This window comes from Silene latifolia, chromosome 1 (genome assembly GCF_048544455.1).
Source record: "Silene latifolia isolate original U9 population chromosome 1, ASM4854445v1, whole genome shotgun sequence".
NCBI lineage: Eukaryota > Viridiplantae > Streptophyta > Magnoliopsida > Caryophyllales > Caryophyllaceae > Silene > Silene latifolia.
Genome location: NC_133526.1, coordinates 12,621,067 through 12,646,422, shown reverse-complemented (window position 1 = coordinate 12,646,422; position 25,356 = coordinate 12,621,067). Strand labels below are relative to the sequence as shown.

General features: G+C 40.4%; 1 protein-coding gene and 1 long non-coding RNA gene across 4 annotated transcripts; both read left to right on the top strand.

Moving 5' to 3' along the window:
- The first annotated feature begins 966 nt into the window (after window positions 1–966).
- LOC141651345 (uncharacterized) lies at window positions 967–3,301 on the top strand. The gene is made up of 3 exons (XR_012546901.1): window positions 967–1,127; window positions 1,225–1,332; window positions 3,109–3,301. It is a non-coding gene; the product is annotated as an uncharacterized LOC141651345 (long non-coding RNA).
- A 15,563-nt stretch (window positions 3,302–18,864) lies between these two features.
- LOC141599069 (single myb histone 1-like) lies at window positions 18,865–25,038 on the top strand. Of its 3 annotated transcripts, none has more exons than XM_074418963.1 (7): window positions 18,865–19,083; window positions 20,118–20,302; window positions 20,415–20,626; window positions 21,135–21,219; window positions 22,051–22,134; window positions 24,102–24,442; window positions 24,742–25,038. In XM_074418963.1, exons 2-7 carry the CDS (start codon window positions 20,153–20,155, stop codon window positions 24,743–24,745), a joined length of 876 nt encoding a protein of 291 aa, XP_074275064.1. In that variant the 5' UTR covers window positions 18,865–19,083; window positions 20,118–20,152; the 3' UTR covers window positions 24,746–25,038. The 3 variants fall into 3 exon arrangements, with proteins under 3 accessions (XP_074275064.1, XP_074275073.1, XP_074275081.1); XM_074418972.1 differs by having other exon boundaries at window positions 18,894–18,984; XM_074418980.1 differs by having other exon boundaries at window positions 18,975–19,158.
- The last annotated feature ends 318 nt before the right edge of the window (window positions 25,039–25,356 follow it).

Here is a 25,356-nt window from a genome sequence, read left to right as displayed (position 1 = left end):
TTAATATACTTTGTTTTATATGCTATCTAAGTTATTTTCCGTGTTGTACAACTTCTAAATTTCAAACCACCAGTTTGATTCATTCTTGAAAGTTTATGTCACTTCTGCAAACCTAACCTATTTTTAAGGATTTGAAAATGAAATTTTGATTTATTTCCGTAACGTATTCCTTTTTCTTACTTTTGTTCCGAGTTACTAAGCCGTGTTTAAATCATAATTAGTAAAGATAATATTCTTATTATAGAACTTTAAACTAAAAGTTTGAAAATGCTTTTATGATTTGCAATGGTTTTAACATTAGTGAATGTTAAATCTCGTTGTTGGTGACGTCCCCAATAATGGATTTTCTCATTTATTGGTGTAGAAATATTTTTATATCTTGATATGAATATGGATGTTCTTGTCTGATCAACAAGAGTATCACCGTTTCATTGAAAAGATACCTATATTTTCTTATAACTATAATTTCTCCTTCTAAGTTTCGAGGGCGAAACTTTTTAAAAGGAGGGGTGATTGTAACGCCCGTAAATTTGGACCGATTAATATATTTTAAATAATTTATTAATCAAAATAAAAGTGATAATTAAGTATTTAAAGTAAAAATAATTTAAAGAAATATAATTTTATTATATTTTGAAGAAAAGTATTTATTTTGATAGTTTCGAAATGTTTAAAAATAGTTTAAACCGTGTAAAATCTTTTATTTCGAAATAAGGGCGTATCGGGGGAAAATGACAATTCGTTTGAACGTTGGGTAAACGAAATTGGAAATGGGTCATATGAATACTCAATTTTATTGTAATCTCGTGTTTAAAGACTTTGGACTTGACGGAATTTGCATTTGACTTACGGATTTAATTATTATTAAAACGAGTCAAACCGAGAGTTAAAAATCCCGACTAAAAATTCCGCACGTACGTACTTTTTCCTCCTTTCTTCCCTTACCCGGCAGCTTCCCCTCCCCTTTCCTTTTATTTTTCTGAAATTTTTGGTGTTCATCCTCTAAAAACACCAAAACCCCATTTTCATACACATTCAAGCTCAAAATCGTCATAAAATCTTCGTTTCTTGTCCGTTTTTCGCATAATTTACCTTTCCGGAATCCCCTCGCCACGATCTACGACTTAGTATGTTCTAATTTCAATTTTCATTAAGTTCTTTTAAGACCAAATTTCGGTGATTTCGGTTTTGTGCTTAATTTTTGTGTTTTTATTGTTTAATTAGGTGAAGGATTGGAAGACGAGTTCGGGGACTCGTATATTGTAGAGGATAGCGGTTAGTTGTGGTTAGGGTTTCGATTTTGAGGACTAATTGCTCATTTTCTAGCTTAAGGTAACATATTTCGAGCTACTCGACGAATTATCGTCACATGTTTTTGATTTTTATATGTTTGGTGAATTTTAGTTTGGGTAGTAATTTTCATATGTTAAATTTAGTTGCATGCAAGCTTAATTTGTGCCTTTTGGTAGTTTAAATTATCAAAGTTGAATTGGGGACGATTAATTAATTTTCAGACGGTCTTATAATGTATAAAAATGAAAAAAAAAAGAGAAGAAATGGTGCGGCGGTGGGCCGGCAGCAGCTGGCAGCCCACGGCAGCCCACGGTCTTGGGGTTGGCCGGGTCGGTCCGTTGCTTGTTTCGCGGTTTCCCATGCTTTGTCCGTCATTTTAGGTTCATCATGGATATAATTAGAATGAGTATACATGGTTAAATTTGTTAAGAGAATCATACAAGTAGTTAAACGTTATGCTAATGGTAGAAAAATTATGTTATATTGACAATTATCACATGTTAGGATAATTTACAAAATGAAATGGTAATTAATAGGCTCAAAATGGATTTTATAGCTATAATTGAAATGTTTTGTTGATTGTCTTAAAACCGAGCCTTAGTCCCTTTGACCGATGCGATGTCGATTAATTGAGTGATTGGTCGGCCGCAATTTGACCCGTACACTGTCGCAGGTGGGGTTGCGGGTAAAAATTCGGTTGAATGAATTAGATAATCGGCCTTTTTCTTGTTTTAGGCCATTTATTATATCTCTATTTCACATGTTTAATTAGTTGAATTTAAATAGTTTCTTATTTAGTTAGTTGAATTTAAATAGCTTCTTATTTTGTAGTAATGGCCCTAGTTTCCCCTAAAGCCTTTTATATTGTTATAATTGCTAGGATTGGAAATTAGTATTGAATTCTTATTGAGGAACTGTTGGGATTGTATCTTTGTAAATAGACATTTATATAGCTTTCACATGATAGAATGTTAGAATTTATGTTGGTAAGTAGGACTTTTTGCCCTCTTAAGGTTAAGTGGGTGTCTTACTTGACTTATGTGGTGAGTTTTGGGTGGTGTGGGCTAAAATATTCAAGCCGGGACTATTTGTGACTAGGTCCTAGGTGAGTATTTCGGCCTTCATCATAGATAGGTCTTTATAGTATCTGACGAGTATATGTTCTTTGCTTGATAGCCTTTGTGTTCCGACTAGTGGATGTTTATCCAAGTTGGGGCATGACCTCGGGTACTAATTTTGATAGTATGGGGTCAGCTTAAGTACTAGCCGACCCTTCGGTGGTGTCCTTAGGGTACTCACTTCACTTTGTTTTAAAAAAGTTGTGAGTCTTGGGTGCGGTGGTGTGTATCCGCATGTCTAGGTCTGCTGTGATTTTAGGCTAGGGTTGTGTTGTCTCTTGGCCATGTTTTCTTAATAGTAAGTAACCGAGCCAAGATACCGGTTCGATTACCTTCCCTACCTCGTGGTATAGACTTGAGTTACAAAGTGACTATTGACCGTACTAAGAACTTATGCATGTCTTTGATATATTGCCCTTTCTTGTATGGTGATTTTATGAATGGTAATAGGTGAGATGTAAGTTTGATTCTGATTGATAAAGTTTGGATTACTATTTGAATTATATGATTCACATGATAGTTTAGTTTGGTCAGTTAGGGGTCATTTGTTAGAATACATGATAAGTAAATGGTTTATCAGATTGTTTACATGTTACATTACATGTTACATTAATTTTGACGATTCGTGGCTGGGAGGACTCGAAGTTACTCCCCACTGAATTGTGGCTTTCGTGTTTGTATAAAATGCGATTGACAGGTTGTTGATGCTTAGTTGGGGTCACAGGCGGCTAGTGAGCAAGGAACCTTGGACCTAGTTTTGGCTATTTTATTAGTAAACCTTTTTACACTTTTGGTTTGTATATAATTTGAAGGGACATATGTCTCCCTTTCTATTTTTGGTTTGTATCCTTATATTTCCGCGTCTTTAGTTATATATGTAAGTTAGTTTATCAGCTGTTGCAGGGTTATGACACTCTTCTTGAGTTGGAATGGTTGTGAATGGTTTAAGTTAGAAAATTTTTTGAAATTGCAGGTTTTTGGACTAGTTGAACCATTTACAAACATATCCTACCAGTTTTTCTGTAGAATTTACGTATTTATTTATGGCTAGATTTAAGGGTGTCACAAACTTCCCTAATCATTAGTAGAGGCCGCTATCGAGGCGGGCGGGATTAGGTGTTCGATCAAAAGAGCTTCCTAATACGTACCCTCACCCCTTACTCCAGATCTCCGTGAGCACCAGTGTTCATTGGCATCCACGAGAGTCATTCTAGACATAGAATGCTAAGGGTAACGATTGCTTAGTGTTCATGTCACTACTTTGTGTCTTGACATGACATGAGGTATTCGAACGGTTCCAATTTCCCATAAAAATTGGTGGCGACTCCATACAAAATGCAAACGCTTGTTTTCGACCTTCTCACCAAGCGCCCCCGTGGGCGGCCCGCTGTCCACAAATTTGTATTATTATACTTCTTCCATTTTTTTAATTATCACCTCATTTGCTTGTGTGCAATAATTAAGATTAAGAAAATATAAAAAGCAATTGGAAATAAAAGGAAAAAGTTTGCAATTGGTGGAGTAATGTGAGAATTTTAACCTTAAACGATGACATTATTTTTGTAATTTAAAAAAAAACGTTATAAGAAACATTGGTAAAAAGTAAGTTCCAAAGTAATTGGAAATTAAAGAAAAAGGGTGATAATATATAAATGGACAAAAAAAAGAGAAGTGGGGTGATAATTAAAAAATATTCGTAACTATTGATTATGAGAAAACAAAAATATATACAAGCAAAAGAAGTAAATATTTTTCGAAGAAAATATTTGATAGAAAACAAAAAATGATTTAAAGGCTTGAAAGCATTCAAAATGGAACAATGGATTGAAAAATGATCATTGGATTTCAATCAAAAACATGCAAAATATTTACCTTGAGTCCTTGATCCCCATTAAAAGATCTGATTTATATCCTTGGAGCATCTAAATTCAACACTTCCATTAAGACATATGATTTATAATATGTTTGTAGACTAATATATCTGATTTATAACCTGATTGACAAAATACAAGTTGAAGAGTACACGGAAAACTAATAAAGTGCACGAAAGGTATAAGATAATTTAGTACAATTTACAAAATTTGTAAATTAATATTCCAAAGGTTGGAATATATAATGTAATATGTCACCAATAATTAGAGATTCATAGTACAATTTGATATTGCGCATACATCATAATAATAATAAAAAAAAGGAAAACTCAATGAAACCGAAAAATATATTCAAGTCAAAAGATAATTGCAAAGAAGTTTCATAACGATTATTTCCAGATTTCATGCAATGTTTTTGATATGTGAGTATGTCGACCTCCTGTAATTTTAATATTGTTCCGGGTGTAATTCCGGAGCAGTGTTTGTTACCACGTAAGCTCGTAGAATGATGACTTTGCTTGACTCTTCCTTTCGGCCTCTCCTGAAACAATGAACAAACTGAGGGCTCGGCTTGGTACCGAGCGTACTCACTCCGACGCTCAAGTCAGTAAACTTAAAGGGATTAAGTTGTGTGTTACTTGGCAAAGTATATTGTAGAGAGATAAGGGAGTTTATACCAGATTTATAGTGAGTATTAGGGTGAATTGTGAATTCTTGGATCGATTTCTCAATGAGGATTTGAGGAGTATTTATAGACTTTCACCTTTTGTCACGTAGTGGCCAAGTGGCAGAGCAGGTGGAAAGACCATTCTACCCTCGGCCGAGGGGCCCATGGCAGGCCGGCTGGCCTGGTTGACTCCATGCCGAGGGGACTTGGATGTGAGTACGCGGTAATGTCTCCCGGCTGGCTAGTTGCCTAGCCGAGACCCAAGTGACAGGCCGACAGGCTGCGTCGGTTAGGCTGTCTAATACGTTGACTTGCTGTGGATGTCTTTGACCTTGCTCAATATGTTGACTCGGTCAGCGGGTGCAGGAATATGCCCCATCAATTGCCCCCAGCGTAGTCTATGCCGTGGTATGGACCTTCGATGAGTGTTGAGCGTATTCTGCGCAAGTTGAATTTCTTCCCCGCTTTCTTCTTCCTCGGCTTGGTTTCCGCTTGGGCGGATTATCATATCCCCCTCCACATGGATGTGTAATGGACATCAAATGTGGAAAAGAAAATGGCGCTGGCTGAGACCGAGGTTGTGAGTGCCGTGTGCTTTTGATTGCCCCCGGCCGGTGCTGCCAAGCTTGGTTGAACAGCGGGCCGTTTGGCAAGTAGATACCAAGGAGCGTGTTGAAGAAGATACGTCGATTGGCATTCTGTCAAGGAGCGTGTTGAAGAAGATACGTCGATTGGCATTCTGTCAAGGAGCGTGTTGAAGAAGATACGTCGATTGGCATTCTGTGGCGGCATGTTTGACACGTGACTCGGTGTTGATTGGTTGACGCTTCATGGGCTTTGCCCTGATTGGTCCGTTTCATGGGCTTTGCCCTATAAATAGAGCAGTTAGCCCCTGATTTTGGCCACCAAAAATTCATTTTCTCAAAAAAATTTCTTCTCTCTAGCTTTCTTCGAAGAAACTTCTCTCTAGTCTTCAAAGCGTTACTCGGCGTAACACTTTTCCAAGGTAAACAAACAAATTTTTCAACTTTTATTTGTTAAGTATTTGTTGTCATGTCTTCTGCTGATGCTGAACCCAGTACTTCAACGCCGGGGGGCAAACCGTCGCATCCTGATGAGCAGGAGCCACTTGCCGTCACCCCGATAAGGTTCGGGGGTCCCAGGTCTCCTTCTCCTGAAATTGATGAGAGATATTTGGAGGGTATTGATGATGACGATGATGAGGCGACCCCTTCTGCCGTAAGGAGGCCGCTTATTTCGGGGCACGGTGATGCCTGCTCGATCAGTCCTGACCGTGCCTGGACGAACAAGTTCGCCAGCTGCTCCGGTTCTGAACTTTTTGAACACCATTACTCCTTCGGCAGGGGGTATAGAATTGTTATCCCTGAGGAGGGTCAGGCCGTCTGTTTCCCTCCCGAGGGTTGTATCGGCGTATATATCGGACACCGGAGTATGGGCTCCGGTTTCTCGAATGAATACGTTCTGCCATTATTAAAGCCATGAATGTCGTCGTGGCCCAACTGCATCCGTTGGCCATCAGGACGATTGTTGGTTTTGTATGGTTGTGTCTTTTCAAAGGGGAGGCCCCGACGGTGAACCTCTTTCGCCGGCTCCACCACCTTCGGGGAACTACCCTAGGCGGCCCGGGCTGGTACAGTATACAGACTGAGCCGGGTTATATCACCGTCTCTAAGCTTACTTCTTGCAAAGACTGGAAGGGGCGGTGGGTATACGTTGAGGTTCCGGAGGACTATCCGCTGCCCCGGTCCTTCCAGGACCGCGTCAATTTGCGGTGCGAGAATCAAGGGGAGCATGACAATGTCTCCCGGAGTAAGCTTAAAATGGACGCCAGCAGGGTCTATCTTAATGAGGACGAAAAACGGGCAATGAAGCTGTTTGAGGCTGAGAAGGATGGGACGCCGAAGGGATGGATGCCCCCGACGCAGATCGTTCTTCAGGATGAGCTGCTCTGCCACGTCGGCCTCATACCGGCCCTCGAACAGGGTGAGTGGGGTCGGTGTGAGGCCCATCTTTGCTTTTTACTGTTCTGTATTTGAACCTTGTTTTATTTCTTTTGCTTAACTCCTGCTTCGTTTCTTCTGCAGACCGATTTGGCCCGGAACTGCCTGTCTCCGTCCTCAAGAGGTTTGGACTTGACGAGAACGGGAGAGTTGTTGAGCTGCATCCTAAGGCCGGACCACGTGATCGCAGACCGACTCCTCACGAACTTATGGAGCAGCAGTTGAAGGCACTAGATGTGACGGCGGGTCAGGCGCGGATCGCCGGTAACGTGCCGCACCGGAGATCAAAGACAACGTCTACGGCGGCAACGGCGTCAACCCCAGCTCAATCTTCAGTCCCTGTGGTCCAAAAGAAGCAGGTGGTGGTGGTCGTCGATGTTGAAGAGGAGGTCACCGTTGCGGAGGGTCCTCCTCTTTCAAATAAGATAAAAGAGGTAGCGTCTGCTCGCTCACATTATTATTCGAGGCCGGTAAAGAAAAGGGTCCTCCAACCAAGAAGGCCAAGGCTGGTACGGATCTAACCTATGGCTCAGATTTAGCTGGTTCATTAGGTATTCCTGATGACAGGCTTTCTGACATGTCAATGAATGTTGACATGGATGCTTTGTCCGAATTTTTTGTAGATCAACCGCTGCCGGTTATCCCTCTCACTGAATGACAATTGGAGAAGCGGCCTGTGCAGACGGGCGATAAAAATGCCACTGTTGACTCCTCATCCCTGAAGCCTTCCCCCGCCCAGATTAGGGCGGAAGGCATAAGGTTGTCCAAGATGCTGGCGAAGTGGACTGAACTAGCCGGCATTCCAATTATGGAGCAAGAAAAGGTCATGGCTGAAGCTGTCCCTGTGCTTGAACGGCTTAGGCTTGAGCTTGCTGCCTCTAAGCAAGAGGCCGAGAAGGCGAAGAAGGACTTCCAGGCCACCGAAAATGATTTCCTCGCTGAGCGAAAGCTCAGGGAGGACGCTGAGAAGGCGGTCCTAGCCGAGAGGGCCAAGGTTGAGGCTGTACTGGCTGATGCCGCTAAGCTGCGGGAGGAGCGGGAGAAGCTTCAGGGCGGTTACGATGCTGTGGTTGAGCAGAGGGCCAAATGGAAGTCCCTGCATCTGACCGAGGCGAAGGAGCACAGGAACACAAAGGCCATCCTTGCTCAGAGGGAGAAGGACATTGAGACGCTACAAACTGTCATCATCCCTAACATGTGTGCCCAGTACCGAGACCAGGTCGAAGATGCCACCAGGGAAGTAATCAAAGAGCACTTTTCTAAAGATCCCTTTCCGTGGCAGGATTTTGACCGGCTTCTTGATGAGAAGGCGGCTGCTGCGGAGGCAAAGGCTGCGGAGAAGGTAGAGGCGACAAAGGCCGCTGAGGAGGCTGAGGCCAAGGCGGCCCATGCTGAAAAGGTGAAGGCGGCCAGGGAGGAAGCTGAGAGGTCAAAGGTAGGTGAAGCTGCCAAGTCGGCTTCTGGGTCGCCCACTGATGGTGATGCTGTTACTGCTGCCGGTGGCGAGCAGAAACAGATATAGGGAGACGGGCGGTCGTCACTAGACTCACCTGGCCCTTCGGATAGCTTCAGCTGTTCGGGGGCCAATTTTTGAGCCTTCTCTCCCTGCCATCCTTTTGGCGCTTCATTGTCTCAATGTGATAATTTTTGTTGTTCCTTCTTCTCTTTTTTTTGTAAAACTTTGGTAGGTTGAGTTTAGGCTATCCTTATTGGGACGGCCGTCGACTTCGTTTTGTATCACCTGTGAACATGTTTAATAAAGTTTGTTTATTTGCCTTCGGCTTGGCCGGGGCTTTGATCACAATCCTTCATTCAGTTGTCTTCTTTCGTTATTAATTGAGCGCTTTTTTTTTTTTCGTTTCTACCATCGGCTTGACCGGGGCAGTTAGAATGCGTAACTCAACTGTACTTAACGTTTTTAAACATGTTGGCATGTCGGTCGCTTCCTCCTTCACTCTCGGTCTGGCCGAGGCGTCAGATTTGCGCTTCCCAACCGCCGTTGTGAACATGTTAGCGTATCGGTCGTTGTGTCCCCGTCACTCCCGGCTTTGGCCGAGGCAATCGAGGTTACGGCTCGACAGCGTTCGTATCTGTAGACATGTTGATCGCTTCCTCTTCACTCTCGATCTGGCCGAGGCGTCAGATTTGCGTTTCTCAACCGTACTTATACGTTCCTAAGCATGTTGGTCGCTTTCGCGAGTATCAACTGCTGTTGGCAAATCGCGTTTCCCTCGTCACTCCCGACTTTGGCCGAGGCAACCGAGTTTACGTTTCGACTGCTTTCCGTATCTATAGACATATTGATCGCTTCCTCTGCCACTCCCGGATTGGTCGGGGCAGTCAGATTTGCGTCTCAACAGTGCTTATACGCTTTTATACTTCGGTAGTGACTGCCCGGCTTTGGCCGCGACGTCTACTTTGGTAGTGACTTTGGAGGGGACAAGCATTTTGATGGAAAACTTGGACCACTTTTCATAAGGTATAATCACACGTTGGGGTGTCCACAACGGTCTCGGACACCTCCGCCGCTATATGAAATATTTCCTTAGGTTGTCTGTGTTCCAGTGGCTCATTAGAGGCACTCCCTCCCTGTCTGTCAGCCGGTACGTCCCCGACCTCATTTCTTCAACCACTTTGTAGGGTCCTTCCCAGTTGGCCGTCATTTTACCATGGATGTTTCCTTTGTTGGTTGCGGCTGACTTTCTTAGGACTAGATCTCCTACTCTTAAGTCTCTTTTGTGGTCCCTACGGTTGTATGCTCTTCTCATTTGGTTTTGATATACTGCCAAGTTAAGCCGTGCCGTGTCTCGGCTTTCTTCGACCAGGTCTAGGGAGGCTTTCAGGCCTTCCTCATTTTCAACTGGGTCAAAGGTTTGCGTTCTGAATATCGGCACCGGCCGCTTTCGCTTCAATTGGGCGGGGACGGCCTCAGACCCATAGACAAGGTGGAATGGACTGTATCCCGTTGCTTCTTTCTCCGTGGTTCTAAGGGACCACAGGACGCCGGGTAGTTCATCAGCCCACCTTCCCTTTAGATCTTCAACCTTCTTTTTCAGCCCGTTTAGGATTGTTTTATTAGCTGCTTCCGCCTGCCCGTTGCTCTGAGGGTGGCAGACGGAGGAGTATGCAAACTTGATACCGAGCTCTTCTAGCCAGTTCATCACCATGTCACTCCAAAACTCTCGGCCGTGGTCAAATACCATGACTTGGGGTAACCCAAAACGAGTTATGATGTTCTCCCAGATTACCTTTCTTACGGCCGCCGTGGTCTTGGCAGGTACCGCGACAGCTTCGACCCATTTGGTGAAGTAGTCAACGGCGACGATCAGGTACTTCCTTCCTCCGGAGGCCGTCGGAAATGGTCCTAGTAAATCCATCCCCCATTGTGCAAATGGTAGGGGACTAAGTACCGGTTGCAGGTCTCGGGAAGGTGCATGTATTACCGGAGCATGCATCTGACAATTCTTGCACTTCTTGGTCTTAGCTCTGGAATCCTCAAGCATGGTAGGCCAGAAGTAGTCGGCTCAGAGAGCTTTATGGGCTAGCGTTCTTGCCCCCATGTGATGTCCACAGATGCCTTCGTGAATCTCTGTCAGTATGAGCTCCGCGTCGGCTGGGCCGACACATTTCAAAAGTGGTCTTATCACGGACCTTCTGTATAGTTCTCCTTCGAACACCAAGTACCTTGTGGCGATCCTTCTTATCTTCTGAGAGAGACTGCGGTTCTCCGGTAACTCTTTTGTTAGTTTGTATTTCATTATCGGAGTCATCCACGTCGTCTCGACTTCTATGTCGCCCACCATGCCGGCGGTATAGTGATGCTTTTAGCATTCCTGATATCCACCAAAGACGGTTGGTGACATTCTTGATGGTTGAACGGCAAGTTTTGAGAGAGCGTCGGCTCGGTTGTTCTCGACACTGGGATGCATTGGATTTGGAAAGATTTCAATTTTGCGGTGTCAGCTTTTACCCTTTCCAGGTATCTTACCATCCCGTCGTCTCGAGCCTCATAATCTCCTCTGATTTGATTAGTGACTAAGAGTGAATCTGTTTTCACCACAACATGCTCCGCCCCGGCAGCTCTAGCTAGCTCGACTCCAGTTATCACCGCCTCGTATTCGGATTCATTGTTTGAGGCCGAGAAGGTAAACTTCAAGGCGTACTCAAACTCGTCCCCGTTTGGGCTGATGATAAGGATGCCGGCTCCTGAGCTGTTCGTCGTGGAGGACCCGTCGGTGTATACTTCCCACACTCCGGGATTTGGTTCTTCTTGATATGTGCACTCGGCCAGGAAGTCTGCAAGTGTCTGCCCCTTTATCGAGGGCCTCAGCTTGTATTGAATGCCGAAGCCGGATAGCTCTACTGCCCATTTGATGAGCCTGCCGGATTTTTCGAATTTTTCCAATGCTTTTTCCAATGGCTGGTCGGTTAGGATCGTCACGGGATGTGCGTCGAAGTAAGATTTCAGTTTCCTTGCGGCAACAAAAAAGGCGCTTTTTCGATCGGCGGGTAATTTCTTTCGGCGGCCAGCAGTGTATGGTCGATAAAGTAGATTGGGTGTTCTTGCTTGTCTTCTTTCTCGATGATTACGATCGACCGTGGCCGAGGTAACTGCTATGTATAGATATAGCGTCTCCTCCAGCATCGGCCTGGACATGGTCGGGAGAGTTAGAAGATGAGCTTTCAGTTGCCTGAAAGCTGTGCTCTGTTCCTCCCCCCAGCTGAAGTCTTTATTCCCCTTCAACACTTTGAAGAATGGGGTGCTCTTGTCGGCTGACCGAGAGATGAAACGGGCGAGAGCCGCCATCCTCCTGGTCAACATCATAACCTCTTTTCGATTCCTCGGCTCCGGTAGGTCCAAAGATTGCTTGGACTTTCTCTCGGATTGGCATCAATTCCCCGGGCGCCGACAAGCACGCCGAGGAACTTACCCGCCGGACACCGAAGTTGCATTTCATTGGGTTAAGTTTCATCTTGTATTTCCTTAGTGAACAAAATGTTTCGCTCAAGTCGGCCAAGTGCTCACTGTCAGACTTGCTTTTTACAATAGCATCGTCGACGTAAGCCTCGATGTTTCGCCCTTTTTGATCTTGAAACACTTTGTCCACCAGCCTAGTGTAAGTTGCGCCAGCGTTTTTCAAACCGAACGGCATCATTTTATACATGTATGTGCCGTGTATGGTGATGAATGCGCACTTAGGCATGTCTTCTTCGGACCATGAATACCGATGGTACCCGAGAAGGCGTCTAGCGGGCTTAGCATAGTGTAGCCCTGCCGTTGCGTCAATTAAGCTATCTATTCGAGGCAAGGGATAGCAATCTTTAGGGCATGCTTTATTAAGATTTGTAAAATCAACACACATCCTCCACCCCCCTGATGACTTCTTCACCATTACAACATTTGCTAGCCACTCAGGGTAAGTACAAGGCATGATAAAGCCTGCCTCTAACAATTTGTCTACCTCGGCCTTGATGGCCTCGTCTTTCTCGGCCGAGGAGTTCCTCATCTTCTGCTTGACAGGGCGAGCGGTGGAGAGCACGTTCAGCTTGTGAACGATCACCTCTCGGCTCACGCCGGCATCTCTCGGCGGCGAGTACGCGAAGACGTCTTTGTTCTTCCTCGGCGGGTTTAGGAGATCGGCTCTAAATTTTGGCTACAGGCCGACACCGACAGTTACGGTGCGTCCTGGGTCAATTTCCACTTACTCGGTCTTGGCTCCTTCGACCATGCCGACGGTGTTCATCGGATCACCCTCCTGTTGTAAGGATGGGCTCTTCCCTTTTCTCGATTTCTTCGCCACTTTGAGGGATTGCATGTTACACCCCTCGCGGATATTTGGACATTGACAATTTCGTCTCTCTCGTCCTTTGAGACGAGCTTTTGTGCCTCCCCTCGGTCCGAGACATACATCAATGTCGGGGCCGGATGGACATTCTGAAGATCGGCCTCGCTCAAAGTAACCCGGCCTATCAGAACATTGTAGGCGGACGAACCATCAATGACCACGAACTCAGATAAAACATTCTTGGCCGCATCCGCCTGGCCGAACATCACCGGCAACCTGATTGACCCCAGGGGTACCAGGCCGGCCCCAGAGAAGTTGTATAGTGGGTTGGTGCAGGGGCTCAGGTCCTCAATTTTCAGACCGAGATTGAGGAAGCATTCCCTGAACATGATGTTCGTGTAGGCGCCTGTATCAATTAGGCACCTCTTAACCAAGTGGTTGGCTATATCCAGGTGGACTACCAACGGGTCGCTGTGCGGGGCTACGACTCCTTCGTAATATTTCCTTCCGATGGTTATATCGGGGACGGTGGAAGCGGGGATCGCTGTGGTGGGCACAAAGTTGATGGCTTGGTAAAGCTCATTTAGGTGCCGTTTGTGCCCATTAGCTGACCCTCCGTTCTCGTTTCCTCCGATAACAACCTGGATCACTCCCATCCTCTGGAATACTGATTTCCTATTCGCCCCGTCGGAGCTTGTTTCGGGGCCCCGACTACGTACTTGCTGAGGGCCCCTTTCGGATCAGCTCCTCGATGGCGTTCTTCAGATGCCGACAGTTGTCGGTCTTATGGCCGGTCTGGCCGTGGTAATCGCAAAATTGGCTTGCGTCGCCTTCCCCCCTCGTCTTGGGGGGTCTTGCCCACTTCTGCCCTTCATTCTTGCTCAGGGCAAAGACCTCGGCCGGAGATTTGACCAGGGGGGTGAGACCTTGGTACCGCTTCTGGGTGTATGGTCCCGAACTCCCCCCGGCGCCCGCCGAGTTCTGCTTCCTATTAAATCTCTCACGCCGTGACCGACTCATGTCACGGCGACCTACATCAGCATTCTCCCGGCGGCTCCTCCTTTCTGGGTGCCCAGCTTCACTGTGGCCTACCCAGGTCTTGTGGTAATCCTCCACCTTTACGGCTCGGTCGGCCATCTTTCTGGCGGAGTCGAGGTTGAGGTCCTCGCACTTGATCAGCTCATTTTTGAGCTCGCCTTTCGGGAGGCCTTTCATGAGTGCGAAGGCCGCCAGTTCGGTGTTCAGCTCACGGATCTGCTGAGCTTTTGCGTCGAACCTCTTCACATAGCTTCGTAGAGACTCGTCCTCCCCCTGTCGGATAGTGAGGAGATCCGATGTCTCCACGGCCCTTCTCTTGTTGCATGCGTACTGGGCTATGAAGTTATCCCTTAGGTCGGCGTAGCAGTATACCGAACCATTAGGCAGCCCCTTGTACCAACTCTGGGACATCCCATGCAGGGTTGTTGGGAAGACTCGGCACCATACCTCATCAGGCTGCTCCCATACCGACATGTAAGACTCGAAAGCCTCGGCGTGGTCGGTTGGGTCACTGTCCCCTTTGTATGATAGGGACGGCAGCTTCAGTTTGGTCGGCATGGAGACTTCGAGGACATAGGCACTGAGGGGCTGTCTAACCACGTGTCGAATGACACGTGGCGATCGGCTCCTCGCAACCCTAGTCCGGCTTCAATTCCTCCACAGACGGCGCCAATTGTTCCGGGTGTAATTCCGGAGCAGTGTTTGTTACCACGTAAGCTCGTAGAATGATGACTTTGCTTGACTCTTCCTTTCGGCCTCTCCTGAAACAATGAACAAACTGAGGGCTCGGCTTGGTACCGAGCGTACTCACTCCGACGCTCAAGTCAGTAAACTTAAAGGGATTAAGTTGTGTGTTACTTGGCAAAGTATATTGTAGAGAGATAAGGGAGTTTATACCAGATTTATAGTGAGTATTAGGGTGGATTGTGGATTCTTGGATCGATTTCTCAATGAGGATTTGAGTAGTATTTATAGACTTTCACCTTTTGTCACGTAGTGGCCAAGTGGCAGAGCAGGTGGAAAGACCGTTCTACCCTCGGCCGAGGGGCCCATGGCAGGCCGGCTGGCCTGGTTGACTCCATGCCGAGGGGACTTGGATGTGAGTACGCGGTAATGTCTCCCGGCTGGCTAGTTGCCTAGCCGAGACCCAAGTGACAGGCCGACAGGCTCCGTCGGTTAGGCTGTCTAATACGTTGACTTGCTGTGGATGTCTTTGACCTTGCTCAATATGTTGACTCGGTCAGTGGGTGCAGAATATGCCCCATCAAATACAAATATAAAAAAAATTAAATAAGATTCTAACTATTAATTAATTCAAAACATCATAAGAATAAAAAAGTGAAATAATTCAATTGGTTATATATGCATACTTTAGCTACCAACTTTTTGGATAAAAATGAAAAATAGGATTGTTGTAATATTTATATAAGATTCAAACTATTAATTAATTCAAAACATAATAAGAATAAAAATAATAATAATTCAATTGGTTATATATATGCATACTTTACCTACCAATGTTTTGGATAAAAATGAAAAATAGGATTGTTATAATATTTATATAAGGAAATTTTTGTAATTAATTATCAAATTAATTTCAATAATTTATTTGAGAGAAGGAGAATGTTGTGTGAACTAAGGGGGAGATAAAAAAAATGGTGAAATAGATATAAAGTATAATAATTGTGAGGAAAAACCAAAAGACCATCTATTAAATAAAACAAAAAAAAAGTTAAATGAATAGGTAGATTAATATCAAATTTATGAGAGGAAAATAAAGAGTTTGTATTAATTTGTTTTTTTGTGTTTGCCACTATTATTTTTTATTTTGTTTGTATTTTATAAGCATGTAACACATGGTATTTAGATATTACTTTTAGTTAGATAATTACTTACTTTTAGTTAGATAATTAAATAATTAATATAATTGAATTATTAGTAACCAATAGAAAAATTACACGTGGATTAAAATTAAATGCATTAAGTAGGCTTTTAACTATATTGTATAGATAAAATGCAAAGAAAAATAACATAAAATGTGGCACTTAAAATTGTTTAACATGACACACGTCAAATAATAAACTACTTATCTTGCCTTTTTATTATATTGTATAGATACTAATAGTTAAGTCATTTATCGTACTAAATTTTGAAAAAACAATTAATTTGGAATAAATTTTAAAGGATAATTAAACAATAAAAGTGGAATGGAGAAGGTCTCATTAAAATTATCATTTACGTGGTATAATTTTATGAACTAAATACATGGTATTACTACCCTTTTAAAATTCTATTATTAGTGTTTAATTTACTTATGTATTTACAAAATTTGTTTGTAAATTATTTAAATTAAATAAATATTTTCTTTTCCATATGTTTTATATTTTCCAAAACCTTATCCTTTACGTGAAATAATTTCATGAACTAAATACACGGTATTACTACCCTTTTAGAATTTTATTATTAGTGTCTAATTTTATTTAAGTATTTACAGAATTTGTTTGTAAATTACTTAAATTAAATATATATTTTGTTTCCATATATTTTATATTTTCCTAAGAAAATATTTTATATGATATTTAATACTCATTTGTTGATTAATTAGTTCTATAAAACATCTTCTATATACAACAAAGTTATAATAACAACAATAGTGAATTAGTGCCTTTCAAAAAAAGTAGTGAATTAGTGACAAATCTGACAATACAAAAAAAATTTTGTTTTCAACTTCATTTATTCTTCTTCGTTCTTAATTTCTTATGTATTCAGTTTTTTTTTCAAATACATATAATATTAATCCATATGAAATTTCTTGAAATTATTAACTTATAGTTAACTAGTATAAATCCCGCGCACACGCGGTTTTTTAGATAGGGACATTAGAGAATTTAACAATTATCTAATTATATTTAACTTATTCTAACTCCATTTGAAATTTAAGTATATAATAAAACTTAATATTAGTAATTTTTTATATTAAGAGATAGAAAAAAGAAGGTTCAACACTGTTACCATATATACAATTGCTGAAACTATTTTGTGTGTATCTGTGTTTTAATAAATATACTTATGTATATATTAAATCAAAAAAATTAAAAAAATAACCAAAATTTAAATGTTCACGTTGTATACAGTAGAAATATATAGTATTAAATTAAAGTGTAAAAAAAAATTTATTCGCAATTTTTTCGTTTTAGAAGTAAAAACAACATATGTGCTCTTATCTTGTAATAGGTTAGTTATTGTATATAATTAATCAGTATTGGCCCATTTGTAGACATATAAATGTGTAAATGGAATAAAATTATATAGAATTAAGCAGTTTAGCCCAATGGTAGATAAGATAGAATGAAGTCCAAATATAGAATATTCATTTAGGCTGGAAAATATTAGAGTTTTCTTATTCTTTTAGTTTAGTGGGGATGTGTATTTTCTTATTGTAGTTTTTTTGAGTTAATTAAGTTTAAAGCTAATGAAATATAGATGAATTTTTAAAGAAAATAAGTGAAGAGTAAGTCTTGCTTAAAACGGGTCGGATTTTAAGACGGGTCGTTGTGTGAGAGGAAATGGGTAGAGGGGACAAAGGTGGGACCCCCCATGTGCTTCTCCACTCACCCTAAATGGGTATTTTGTGAGAGAATATGGTATCCGTCTTATTAATAAGACGGATACCTTGGTCTGAAATAAGAATTGGTGATAAGTGAATTAAATTAATGCAATATAATAATAAATTGATAATCCATGTCATATTAGTTTGCCAAGTCACATTGTTATTGAGTACGTGGGTTTTTTTCCATCTCATGTGCCATTATCTACGTGATATTTTTATGCTAGCCTTTTAATAGTATTTATAGATTAACACGAGCATGAAATTGGTAACACAATGTCAAAACTCAAAACTGACATTCGACACACATACACCCACACGGGTCAAGTAATTTATGGGGAGGTAATGTGTCATATCCTATGACTCAAATCACCATCAAATTAACTGCTAAATAGTTTATGAGACTCTACTCGCTGTACATCCCTGGAATTTTATCCCTTTCTATTAATAAAAAAATTAACTACTAAATAGTTATTCTACCTATTTTTAAAAGATAATTTTATTAGACCTTTTATTTTTTAATTTTTTTTTAATGTTTGATGATATAATACACAAGTCATTTTTTAAAGATGAGATTCTACATATTTGAGTAGGAATAAAACATACTACTATTTTTTTTTTTTTTTATTTACTTGATGTCTTCATTATTTATTTACTCCATCCAATTCATCATTTTCTTTCCATTTTCTTTTTGCTCAAGAAATAAGAAATTGAATTTAGACCCCACAAAACACACTACCCCACATATTATTGAATTTGGACCATATAAATCAACCCAAAAATGAAAATAGAGAAGAAAATCCGAATAATTCATTTACGAAAATAGGGAGGAAAATAGTGAATTGGAGGGCGTATTTAATTTCTTGTTTTTATATTTTTTAGGGATATTTTACATGGTACCCCTCAACTTTTGAACTTTCTACGTGGTACCCCTACACTTTTTAAAACATACATGGTACCCCTAATTATTGTCATTATCAATAAGTGTACCCCTAAACTTTATTTTCCGTCAATTAAATTCAGTTTTAGGCGTCAATTGATTACTTAGACCCGTAACCAAGCTTGTCATTTATCATCCCATGACATAAGGACTATATTAGGCTTAATATCCATCTTTGGACGTGATAATTTGGCATGGAATCAATAAATTTTCCGTCAAAAATTTTTTAGCCCATATATATCAATAAATATTAGGATCGAGATGGATATTGAGCCTAATAGAGTCCATATGTCATGGGATAATAAATGACAAACTTCGTTACGCGCCAAAGTCATCACCTAACACCTAAAACCGAGTTAAATTGACGGAAAATAAAGTTTAGGGGTGCACTTAATGATAATGCCAACAATTAGGGGTATCATGTATGTTTTAAAAAGTGTAGGGGTACCACGTAGAAAGTTAAAAAGTTGAAGGGTAGCATGTAGAATATCCCTATTTTTTAATTATGAGCCTTCTTGGAAACACCGGAAACTAAAGTGACCAAACCCAAAACAAAAAACAATAAAAAAATCGAAAGAAAAACCAAAAAACAAAGGAGAAACAATAAAGGAAGGAGATATCCATGGCCGCAGTGCTTCCAAATGTAGACAACACCACTCTTATTGTCTTCTGTTCTCTGCAGCTTTCTTAAACCTTCTCCATCTTCCTCTTTTTCTTTTTTATTTTTTCTTTATTTATTTAGGTAATTTTTCAATCATCATCAATTCATTAAATTAATTAATTAATTCCCACTTTAAAAATTTTATTTGTTTGATGGGTATGTTGCAATTTGGTTCCTTTATTTCCCTGATCTTCGTATTTCTGTGTTTATCCGATTTTCTGCTGTTTAATTTCACTCAATCTGGGTACTTTTATTTATTTATTTATTTATCTTCATGGTGTTAGATAATTGTGCATAATTTGAATTGGGTTTATCTTTGATCTTGTTTTTGTATTTTTTGTTTGTTTTTGGGGTTCATCTTATTCTATTGATTATCGAATTCGGCCGTGTTTTATTGGTAATATAAACGATTTGGATTTCATTTTGATTATGATGGAATTTGGGTGCAAACCTCTGACGGATTTCTAGGGCACTATGAAATCATGCAAAATTCTGTAGTCGATTACCCTGAACTTCTTTGTGCCATTCTTAGTTTTTGATTTGCTAACGAGCAACGATGCTGAAATTGTTTGGTTTTGCGAGCTGTGTCCGAGTTGCATCTGATTCGGATGTCCTTTTGTTATTTTTTGGAAAATAAGGGAATTAGTTTCATAGCTGTATTGATTTAGTTGACGATTGTGCATTGGTAATAATACGTTGCTAAATCTATAGTTACTATTGCCAAGCTTTTCATTTTTTGTCGTAATTAGTGAAAGGGTTTTAGTCTTTTTGCTGCCAAGCAACATCGAATGCTGCTTGATTTCCCGACCCTATGTAGTGAAGTTGATGTTTTTATGATTGCATATGGTGTAGAAGGTGAACAAGGATATTCACCTAGGGCACAATTCGAGTGATTACTAGCCAAATGTTATGCTGTTTTGGAAAATGAACGCGTTTTGCTGTCTGTACTTACTGTTTATGATGCTTTTTTTTACCGGATTCCCCTTGTTTGGTTGTAAATCCAAATGCTTTAACAAATTTAAAAACTTTTAGGTTTTTGACGGGTATCATACATTAAGTAGTTCATCAGTTGGAAGTTTGCCATAGTGCAATTTCTAAATAATTTCTGGTTACAGATGGTATCTTTTATAAGAGATTTTGAGTCTTGCTAATGGGTGCTCCTAAGCAAAAGTGGACAGCTGAGGAAGAGGCAGCACTTAAAGCTGGAGTACATAAGCATGGTGCTGGAAAATGGCAAACAATACTTAGAGATCCAGCTTTCGAAGATGTTCTGCGCTCGCGTTCTAATGTGGATCTGAAGGTACATTCTTAAGTGTCTCGAATAAAACGGTCACTTGAATATGCTTTTCTTGATAATGATGGTCGTCTATTCCCTTATTGCTTGATACAAGACTTCTTTGCTGTTCTCTCAGGATAAGTGGAGAAATATTAATGTGACATTGAGTGGTTTAGGATCTCGAGAAAAGGCGAGGCTTGCACTGAAGAGGAATCCTCAAATCCCAAAACTTGGTGATAAAGCTATAGTTGCAGACACTGCGAAAGTTGATGAAAAAGCTGCAGAAGCTAGACCTGTGCTGCCCAGTGACCCAGTTCAGGTTGCTGATTCAAAAAAAGCGTATACAAGGTTGCAATCTTGTTGCCTATTTGTTCAAGATAGGGCTGATGTTATATTTACGACTTTTTTAAGTTTTTAATCTCGTTAGACCCATTTTGTGTGCTGTCAAAGAAAAATCAGAGTCTAAAGCTGTGATTTGCTTATGATTTTTAGAAACTATATGAACTTGGTAAACAGTTTTGATAAGTGGCATCTCTCTTTATGTAAGACAGACAAATGAAAAACCTAAAGACCATGATATTAGTGAACATACAGTTGGCTAAGTCAATTTTGAAAGGGCACGACAACTGAATGACATTCCATTTTGGTCTTGATTTTACATTCTAGTTATTGTTTTAAAAATAGAAAATAATTTAATACAGTGACAATTATGATGTTAAAAAGTAAAAACCCTGTAGCGATTGGGCTTTTATTTCTGAAGTGATGCTTTTAAAAGAATGCATCCAAGACTTAAGATGCAATATATACGGTTTTCTTTGAGTATTTAGTTTGAATATAATTCCTTCTTCTCATGTAGGTTGGATACCGTTATATTGGAGGCTATTACAACTCTCAAGGAGCCTAAGGGATCTGATAAGAATGCGATTGCTATGTACATAGAGGTAAAATGTAATTCTAGTTGGTAAATCCACATTATTTAAGTTCTAATATCTTGCATAATCTTTGTTGAATTTTGTTGTTTTAATTTGGCGGCTGGCTTAGTTTTAGAAAATTGTGCCTCAAGTGCGTTTATGCACAAGGCTTAATGAGGGGATTAACCTAAATGCCTCGAGGTGCCTTAGGTTCACGCCTTTTGTAGATGGCGTAGCTAACATGTCACACTTCTATTCAAGTTTCCATATTTTTTTCTTCTAGTTGCAAAGTACTATGCAAATCCCATATTTTTTTTCCAAGTCTTTTATTACTCCCACTCCTTTGCCCCTTGATACCTATTTTTTATTTGTGTACATGTAAGCATGTAACCCTCTTTAAATAGAAAATACGAGTATTTTTGCATATTTTTTTAAAATACAAATTTGCCGCTAGAACAGTGCTGCCCTTGTGTATGAGACTCGTGACTTTACCTCGCGCCATGACTACATCCTATTGGTTTTTTTAATGGATTATTATCATTTGGATTTTATTAGCATCGTTAGGATGTTTTAGCAAGCGCTAGGCTTTAAATATGTTTTTAGAATAGGCTGTTCATTTTACTCTCTGTGACTATTATGTCAACTATATACTCGCTGCTATTGTCTCCCTTTGTTCATGTTCTCTTCAGTGTGATCTTTCTTATGTTTCCGTCTGCCTCATTCTTATCCTTTAAATTACTCCATATGGTCATATCCTACCATAGTTTCCCCCATCCTCTATTCTTTCTCCATATCAGATTCCTATACGATTGCTTTGGACTTTTTCAAATTTATGCTTGACTCACATGATTCTTAATGTAGGAGCGGTATCAAGCACCTGCAAATTTCAGTATGCTGCTGAATTCAAAATTGAAGTCTCTGACTGCTAGTGGTCGATTATTAAAGGTAATTATTGCCAAAACAGTTGGTGCATGGTGTGTTGTTTGTTTGTTGCCGACCTCAAATAACATAGTCTACAGTTGTGCAATATTATTTGGTAGCTGCATTTTGTTTGAATTGGCAAATGATACTGCTTACAGTCTACATTTGCTGGAGCTCTTGTTGCATGAATGGCTAAATGTGTGTGTTTGACCTAAATCAAGATAAATGTTCGAGTTCTTTAATATGTTTTTTGCCCTAGCTGCATTTTGGTTATATTGATATTTAGGTTTGGCAAGTGAAGCATGCTTACTTTGCTACGCTTGGTTTCTTCAATGCATTTATCTATTACGATAATTAAGAATGCTTCTATCCTTCATCTGGAAACGAACGACTTCGTTTTTTTTATCCTTTTTAAATTATGAGCCTTGGAGATTTCTAAAAAATTGTTTGTTTCAATAAGAATCAGTGTTGTATGTACATATGTGAATATGTTTCAACCGCACATTTTTAGTGCTTCTGTTTTGGTCTCTTGTGTAATGTAATTGGTTTTTACAGCAAGGTTAGAAACTCAGATTAAATCTTCGGCTCAGTGGCTCACTGCCCTTGTATTTTATGCGCACAGCAAGTTAACTGACGGTTCAATCTTAGGCTCACTGTCTTTAAATTTTATGCCTTGGCTGTTTTCATTTACTATGTTTCTGCAACTCTTCTATTTAGAGCCATACCCGTGTCTGACCCGACACGTTATGGAGATGGGTATGGAATCCGCACCCGCACTTCTCAATCTGACACTTCCCTTGGAAGAGCTAAAAAAAGAGGCTTAGATGATAAAAATAGAGACAGAGTGTTCATGAAGCATCTAGTATAATACTCCATGTAATTGTTTTAAGCCTTCAGTTGTCAAATTACTTTACATTTTACTTACGAAAAAACTTAATATTTCAAGTTTCTAAGTGTATTTTCGCTTTGAGGCATGTCCCGGCACTCGTATCCTCATTCTAGGACAAGGTCCCCGTGTCTAAATACTTTAGCCATGACGAGTCCAACACTTGGATCCACACCCGTGCCCGACACTTATACCCGAGTCTTGAGTAACATAGTTCATTTATTTCTCTTGTTATCTATATTTGTTGATATGTTTCAGTTAGCAAGAACGTTTTTATTTGTTGTAACTTTTCACCAAGTCGTTTACTTTTTAAGAACTTTTACCACTCGGTTTTTGTAGGCTTTAGTTCTAGCATTGATATTTGCTAAAATTGTGGCATAGTTCATTGAAGCGGATTTTTTGTCTTGGAAGGATGGATACCTGATGATGAAAAACATAGCTTTAACCTAAAATAATTGTTGCGTTGTATGTGTCACAATAAGTGGGTGTGGATGTAGAATTAAAGGAGACCATAAGGAGTGATAGAATAAGAGACCATACAACATGAGAAAATGTGACACAATGACCTATGTACTCTGACTTGGCTGCAAATGTCTGATACAACACAGTGTCGAATATGATTACTTTCTGCGAAATTTTCAATTTTTTTGGTCTTAAATGAAGTGTCGTGTCATGTCATGTCAGACCCTTTAAAGTATCGGACACCCGCCGAAAGTGAAGTGCTGAAGTAACACAGACTGAGAAATGATGAAAACAAAAGAGGGAAGGAAAAAGTGGATGGAACAACATAGCAACAATAGGAGTGCCTTAATCCCAAATTGATTTGGGTCCGGCTAATTTAAATCATCATTTGAAACTGCCAATAATCGGCAAAATAATGAAGAACAAGAAGGAAAAATAGACTTGTCAAAAAAAAAAAAAAAAAAGAAGGAAAAATAGAGAAGAAAAAAAGGATTGGAAAACACGATAAAAAGTAGAGTATACAAATTAATTTGGTACCAGCAGACAGCAGTCATATTGAGTAGCTAAAATCCAATTTTTTTCGTCAACTATTCTAAAATAATCCTTGAGCATACATCTGCTGTCATGGCATTTACTCTACCAGGTAAAGCACAAGTATAGGATCTCCACAAGTGTACCAGCTTCTGAGCCAGGTGCAAGATCTCCATCAGATAGTAAACCTATGGATCGGCCTCGGTCACAAAGGAAAGAACTTAAACTCTGTACTAGGCCTGAGGTTGTTGCTGACTTGGAGAAGATGAAATGCATGTCAGCTCAAGAAGCAGCAGCAGCTGCTGCTCAAGCAGTAGCTCAAGCAGAGGCTGCAATCGCAGAAGCTGAAAAGGCAGCAAGGGAGGCCGAGGCTGCAGAAGCCGAGGCTGACGCAGCACGAGCGTTTGCTGAAGCTGCAATGAAGGCGTTAAAATGTCAGAAACTTCGTGCTTGGTAATTAATCTAACTCGCTTTTGCAGTTTGTGTTGTGCTTTGTCTGAGGTAAAACATAATTGCTTGGGGGAAGGCTACGTGGATGGTACTTCCTTTGTTCCTTTTGATTGTAGACGTTTTTCTCAATCCCCCTCATATATTTTGAGAAACGCATACAACAAAATGGAAAGAAGGAAGTATCAAATATCGATAACGATGGTGCGTGATGACCATATCTTGAGGAGGTATTGGCCGTATTTGTGACGGTGTATGATAAGAGCGCTAGAGACTGACTGCGTCCTTTTGTTGTATGTGTGCAGCTGACACCAGTCACAGTTGGTCTCTTCAAGCTTATTACTTTTGTACATTAGGAGTACCGAAAGCATGGTCTGGATTGATTCAATGGTTTTTGAGTCTCGGATTATTATATAGCGCGGCATAATGTTTCATATTTAAGGAATTACATGCTTGATATCTTGTAAATTTTTTGGACTACATTAATGTGAAGAAACATTCTAAAATTTCTTTCTCGAGGAAAACTCCAATTAGTGAAGGCAGAACTGGAAAAGTGATGGGAGTAAATTATACTTTTGATTATGATGCGCTTGATTGTTTATATATGTTCAAACTTGGAAGGCCCAGGCCTCTTTTCTGATGGCTATTTTGACTAATAATGGTATACTACTTCGTATCACATTTTAAATTTCAGCTAGTCTTGTTATAGGCGGATATATCCGTCTATAGTTAAAGTCAGGTCAAATAGTTTGAAAGTGGTGACATTTTTGGTCTCCACCACCCCACTTGTTGCTCGTCCTATTAGGAAAGTGGTATTATATTTGACCCGTCTTTAGTTATAGACGGATATGTGTTGTCTATAATGAGATTTTGTGTTTAAATTTTACGTAATTTATTTTCGCAGTACACATTTTACTCAT